Here is a 7,026-nt window from a genome sequence, read left to right as displayed (position 1 = left end):
GATGCGGACAAGGGCCTCATCCGCACAACCCTTGCCCGGTGATTGTGGGGGTCTGCGGCCGGGGGCTTATCAGAATCTGGAAGCCCCCTTAAACAAGGGGACCCCCATATTGAATCTTCTTAAGGAATGCTACCCCCCCCACTAGCTGAAGATGCCCTCTGTTAACACAGTTGGTGGATGCAATACTATACAACCCTCCATCGTTCTGCAAATACGGAATATATTCATTCATCTGTGCTAAAGATTGTCCACCTGTTTGTTCTGTGCTATGATAGGGGTACATATAAAAGAACTGTGTTTTTCTGAAGTGTGTGGTTGATTACTCCAAACTTGATGTACCCAGTTTAGGCCCTGTCTACAAGCAGTATTCCTGTTTATGTGCCTCACAACTGCCTTTATCCTTTCTAACAAAATATGAACATACTAAATGAGGCATATGTGCTGTTTTTTGTGGGGGTTTTGTGGAGGTGCAGGGATCTGAGATTTGCTGTCCAAGGACCTCGGCTATGGAATGCTCTACCAACCATCATCCGCCTGGAAGAAAACCACCTGGCCTTTAGGAAAAAACTCAAGACCTTCCTCTTCTAGCTGATGATCAAAGCTCTTCACAGCGCCTTGAGGCGATTCAGTTCGCGTTGTGCGCTATACAAGTATCTCATTCATTCATTCATCCCCATCTAGATTGCCCTGGTGTATACATGAGCAGCCGGTCTGTAGAAGTATAATGTTCGCTATTAAAGCTTGAATTTTACTGAACAAAAAGTCTTAGCTGTCTGATAGAAGTGCTGTGGTACTAAACATTGCCTAATTCTATCGTTGTCTAAATAGAAACCTTGTCCGAGCAATTTTGTGCAGATGACACTGTGATGAAAAAACGGTGAAAAACATTTTCTAGAGCACAAAAATCGATTTTTTATGATACACAGAGGTTAGAAAAGAAAATGCCATCCGATTTGGATTTACATCTATTTTAATGAGTGAAAACTGTGATGATACAGGGTGTAATAACCCACTGACTCATAGTACTGGCATGCAACTGGAAGTACACAAAAGCCAAAAGCTATCGTTTGGCATTTGTTCCAGGAAAGTGGTTTGTAAAACGGCTGTTGATTATCAATTGTTCAGCGAGAACACTTTTCACACACATTTCTATTAAGCTTTTATATTAGCATTCAAGTCTTAACAAAGGGTAGAGATTCCTGTCGCTGCTGTGGGAATCCGATTAAGAAGAAATGTGCTAGTCTCTATCCCTCTCTGTATATGCATTTATACACAGACATTTTATGCACAAATAAGACTATGTCATGTCCTGTAGATATTTATTTTTAACTTCCTTGGCCATTTTTTTTTTTGCTGACTCCTTTTTTACATGTCGGTTGTCTACGAGCAGCGAGGAAGAAAATTCCTTTATTGCATGAGGAGGCGTGACTTGTGAAATGTTACTTTCGGAACATTGCTGAAAGAGGATAGTATCAGTACTAAAGCAAAAATACACGCAATGAGAGAAAAAGGAAGTTTAAGGAAGGGGACAGAAAAAGTTAGGTGAAATGAAACTGCATACTGGCAGGTCACATGAAAAGTGGTCTGTGCTCAATAACTTAAAGGAATACATTTGTTTAGTTTTCAGCATTATAGTTTTATTTCAAAGTGAGTGTTTGACTTGTAGCTGAGACGGAAACTTCCTCTTTGAGCACAGAGGTTGCTGCTGCCTGCTGGTTACAAAGGCAGGAGTCCCCATGAGTTGGTGTACAGAGAGTGCAGCCTTGTTACCATGTATACTGGTGGTTTGGTCCTCCGCAGCATTCATCGCCTCTTACATTTTCGCTGTACTAGAGGGACATGTGGTGCCTTTTGTACCTTACATAAGGTAAGTCTTACCGGGGGTTTGTGGGATAAGTCATACTGGGGCGTGTGGGGGGAATCTTTAAGCATCACTTATTCATATCTGTACTTATTGTGAATATTGGGGTTTATTTACTAAATAAGTGCGCAAAATCTGGTGCAGCTCTGCATAGAAACCAATCAGCTTCTAGGTTTTATTGTGAAAGATTAATTTAATAAACTGAAGTTAGAAGCTGATTGGCTACCATGCACAGCTGCACCGGATTCCTAGTGCACCAGGTTTAGTAAATCTCCCCTATTGCGTACCTATTTCATTCACGATCAGCGTTGGGTGATTCGTATAAAGATTGTTCTGTCTTTCTGTGTGAAAGTGTAAATCACATCAGTGTTTTTTGTTGACAGTTTTGTAGTTGCATCACAAGCAGGATTTGTCAACACAGTTTCCTTTATTGTTCTGCATTGACGTTGAAATTTTAGATAAGAGCATTGATGTAAATCATTAGATCTAAACACCTGCAGTCAGTAAATTACTCCACTATACCGTTTGTGTGTAAACGCATATGCTCATAACTTAAATATTAGCTTGCAAAAAAAGGTGGACTTATGCTTTTAAATGAATATTCACCTGTACGTATCTAAGCACAAGCACTTTTTCAAACTATACTTGCAATTTTTATGCAGGATCTTTTTACCCTACTTTCATGATACAGTATCTCACAAAAGTGAGTACACCCCTCACATTTTTGTAAATATTTTATTATATCTTTTCATGTGACAACAAATGACACTTTGCTACAATGTAAAGTAGTGAGTGTACAGGTTGTGTAAGCTGTATAATTTGCCGACCCCTCAAAATAACTCAACACACAGCCATTAATGTCTAAACCGCTGGCAACAAAAGGGAAAAAGTGAAAACGTCCAAATTGGGTCCAAAGTGTCAATATTTTGTGTGGCCACAATTATTTTCCAGCACTGCTTTAACCCTCTTGGGCATGGAGTTCACCAGAGCTTCTCAGGTTGCCACTGGAGTCCTCTTCCACTCCTCCATGATGACATTACAGAGCCGGTGGATGCTAGAGACCTTGCACTCCTCCACCTTCCATTTGAGGATGCCCCACAGATGCTCAATAGGGTTTAGGTCTGGAGACATGCTTGGCTAGTCCATCACCTTTACCCTCAGCTTCTTTAGCAAGGCAGTGGTCGTCTTGGAGGTGTGTTTGGGGTCATTATCCTTATCATGTTGGAATACTGCCCTGCGGCCCAGCTTTCAAAAGGAGGGGATCATGCTCTGCTTCAGTATGTCATAGTACATGTTGACATTCATGGTTCCCTCAATGAACTGTAGCTCCCCAGTGCCAACAGCACTCATGCAGCCCCAGACCATGACACTCCTACCATCATGCTTGACTGTAGGCAAGATACACTTGTCTTTGTACTCCTCACGTGGTTGCTGCCACACACGCATGACACCATCTGAACCAAATACGTTTATCTTGGTCTCATCAGACCACAGGGCATGGTTCCAGTAGTCCAGTATGTTGCCAGCGGTTAAGACATTAATGGCTGTAAGTTAAGTTATTTTGAGGGGACAGCAAATTTACACTGTTATACAAGCTGTACCCTCACTACTTTACATTATAGCAAAGTGTAATTTCTTCAGTGTTATGATATGAAAAGATATAGTAAAATATTTACAAAACTGTTAGGGGTGTACTCACTTTTGTGAGATATTGTAGGTAATTTTTTGACGGTCATGTGCATGAAGCCGTAGAGAAGTATGGATTTTCTCTATACAACAAGCAGAAAACAATGGGTAATGGATATAATTTTCCATCATGCTGGATCTTTGCCATATGCAGTACCAGACTGTAGCCCATGCATAATAAGGCTTCATGCACATGGGCATATTAAAATACTTCAATTTATGCTGCATCTCTCTGAGTAGACCAGACTGAAGATGGGCCAAAATATGAGAGACAGAGTATTCTATGGGGTTCGGCAGTCTGTTATTGCACCAGGCACAGTAAGCCTTCCATATGCAACAATAACTCTTGCGAGAGTCTGATTTTCTTGAAAATAGTAGAAATAACAAAGTCTCAAATATGCTTATCCTTCAAGAACCGTGTTTCAATAGTCATGCTGTTAGAGCCACCTGCTAGGAAGCAAGATGATACATAGGGCCAGTAATCTCAGTCTGTTTGTAAGAGGCCAAGACTTGTCTGCCAGAAGTGTGATTATTACTTTGAACCATGTCCTTGTGAACCAATTTAGTGCAATGAGAATTACTGGAACCCTATCCTCCATTATCTTGCACAGCGGTCAGGAGAGGATATTCATCATAGGGAAGGCATAAGTCAGTCTGAATTGAGAACAAGGAATCTCCAGGGCATCTACTATTCTATTTGTAACCAGGACCAGATAATCTCCACAGGTGTCAGTGAATATGGAGGCCAGAACGTCCAAATCTGGCTGAAAAAAGATTTCAGAAGATCTCAGGGTGCAGAGGTCATTCCTCAGGGTCTATGCATTGGTGACATATGAAGTTTGTGTGCCAAGTGTTCTCTTGAGGGACGTAGATGGCTGATAGAGTTAACATGTGGATTTCTGCCTAGGAGATTATCATACTTGTTTCTGTAAAGGTAGCTTGACTTCTGGTGCCCACCTGTTGGTTTATGTAGGCCACTTCTGTGGCAAAGTCCAAATGTACCCTGACAGAATAGGAGCTCTACCATGCAAGGGAGAGCTTTTTCTGGCTGGATCAAAGCATTGAACGACTCAGGGATTAGATTTGCTTGTTTCATGGCATGAGGATGTTGGATTGAAGAGGTCTGGAGTGAAAATGGGCATAGTAAACAGTTTCAAAGGGTTCTACAGCGTGGCCTAGAATCTTCATGCAGAAGCTGAGGGGTGCTTTTTGGATCAGAGGGTCAGCAAGGTGGACCTTACGGAAGCAATTTTTTCCCAAGGAAGGAAAATTCTGGCTTGGGCCATGTCCATGATTACTAAAAATGGTATAAACCAAGGCTTACATCAAATATTAAAATTATAATGTAAGAATATCAATTTAAACCATACTAGCAGAAAAACGATATTCATGCAAAGTGAACATCCAGACATATAGTGAATTGTGTGAAAATATCTGTGAAAGACTCTGCACTAAAGTAAAATGTAAAGTCTGTATTAATACGTCCATTGTGGTATCCACCTCCATGCTCTTTATTCTTTGGATAGTTAAAAGGCTTACCAGATAGTAGCGACTCCTTATAAAGACAGTGAGTCATATAATGATTTTTTTTATCAAGGATTACTGTATGTAGCACACCCCTCAAAGCTGCTGAGTTAGGTTTTCCCCACTGCTGCACGCCAGTCTCTTAGCATTGCCTTCATTTGCTCAGACACAGAAGTCAGTCCTTGGCTGTTTTTTGTAGTTTTATTAGGGGATGATAATTTGGATGGGGTAGGGACTTATGGTATGGCCAACATGAAAAATGTAAACTCAACTATTTACACGGATCTTCTTCCTCCTTCCTCCTGTGCAACCTTGGTTCCTTTGTACAGCACTTGCTGCTCATTCCTGGTGAAACTAGCAGTATATCACTAGTTCAGCAAAAGCCCATTACAGGCAGGAGCTCTCAGCCCCTTTGGCAAAGTAGCACAAATGGAATATATCCATTGTTTCCTCAGTTCTGAGAACTGAGGAGAACTGAGGGAACAATGGATATTGTGAAACGCGTCTTCTGATTGGCCGACACGTCACGTCCGGTATACGGAGCTTGCGTTCCACGCTGAAACGCACTTCCGGTTCCGGGTTCTCGGACTCTCCGGAAGTTAGAAGGCACTTATACTGCCTATTGCCATCATCTGGACATCCACGAAGCGGCGTTTTCTACAAAACCTAGGCTGCTACACTGAAGCCTCTGCTGCTGAACATCTTTAATGGCCGTTCCAGCTATTTATCATCTCCGCTCCTCCGGATAGAAGTGGCTGTGATTACCCTCCCCTCCGTTACATTTTATGCCTGACTACAATGTCATTTTGTGAGTAGCCAATTGGCTGTGTGATTTTATCAGATTAAATGTCATTTACCTTATATACTACACTTAGTTTGGCGCACTTCTTGTCTTTTCTACATTATACAGTATAACATAGCAGATGGGACTTAAAGGGGTTGTTAAGGGTAGTGTTTTTTCACCTTAATGCATCCTATGCATTAAGGTGAAAAAACGCCTGGCAGTCACCGCCCCCCCCCCCCCCCCGTTTTACTTAACTGAGCCCCTTCATTTAGTCAGCGGGAACGCTCTGTCTTTCTCTCTACAGGCTCCCAGCTCTTAATTGGATAGATTGATAGCAGCACAGCGATTGGCTCCCGCTGCTGTCAATGAAATGCAATGACCTGGGGGGTGGGGGCGAGTCCGGCATTCTGTGTCTATAGATGCAAATGCTGGACCCGGAAGCATGCCAGAAAGGTAACCCCCTCAGGGAAGAGCTTGTCCGAGGGGGTTATCAGATGTGGGGAGGAGCTGCGAGAGCTGCCGGGGGACCCCAGAAGAGCAGATTCATGGCCACTTTGTGCAAAACAAGCTGCACAGTGGAGTTAAGACATGTCTGCTATTTAAAAAAAAAACTAAAAGGCCTTTACAGTCACTTTAAGTCTCTTAAAGTATATGTAAAGCACATACTTGCATTTTTGTGAAGCACCCTCCCATGTCCCTATAGTCTACACCAGGGGTCTCCAAACGATCTAAACAAATGGCCAAATTACTCACCTTCAGGCTTTAGGTTGGTCAGATGTGGCCAGTGGGAGTAGAATAGAAATATGCCCAGCCTCGTGTGTCAGTAAATAATGTCCCATCACTGATTTTAGTAGAAGGAATAGAGCCCCATGATTGGTGTCAGTTGGAGGGATAGTGCCTTATCAACGGTGTCAGTGGGAGGAATGGTGCCTCATTATTGATGTCTGTTGAAGGAATAGATACCCATTGATGATGTTAGTGAGAACGGTGCACCAAGGGCAAGATAAAGGCAAGCAAAGCATCACATCCAGCCCCTGGGCCACAGTTTGGAGACCACTGGTCTACACAATGCATGGCCAGTAGTTCAGATCAAAATATTAAGGTCTCTTTTAGACTATGCCATTCCCTTGCTGTGCACTACTGCATACAAGGTAATGTTTATTACATTAGA

General features: G+C 42.3%; 1 protein-coding gene across 1 annotated transcript in view; it reads left to right on the top strand.

Annotated features, from left to right (window-relative positions):
• Window positions 1–1,370: 1,370 nt before the first annotated feature.
• DRAM1 (DNA damage regulated autophagy modulator 1) overlaps window positions 1,371–7,026 on the top strand; it is an 83,700-nt gene continuing 78,044 nt past the window's right edge. Inside the window, exon 1 of the mRNA XM_077472207.1 lies at window positions 1,371–1,867. Coding sequence (XP_077328333.1) covers window positions 1,737–1,867 — 131 coding nt within the window. The 5' untranslated portion in view covers window positions 1,371–1,736. The remainder of the gene's footprint in view (window positions 1,868–7,026) is intronic.

Source organism: Lithobates pipiens, unplaced genomic scaffold (genome assembly GCF_037356315.1).
Source record: "Lithobates pipiens isolate NorthernLeopardFrog02 unplaced genomic scaffold, aLitPip1_a1.2 Scaffold_8, whole genome shotgun sequence".
Lineage (NCBI taxonomy): Eukaryota > Metazoa > Chordata > Amphibia > Anura > Ranidae > Lithobates > Lithobates pipiens.
Note: the sequence above shows the minus strand (reverse complement) of the source record. Positions and strands in the feature narration are given on the sequence as shown.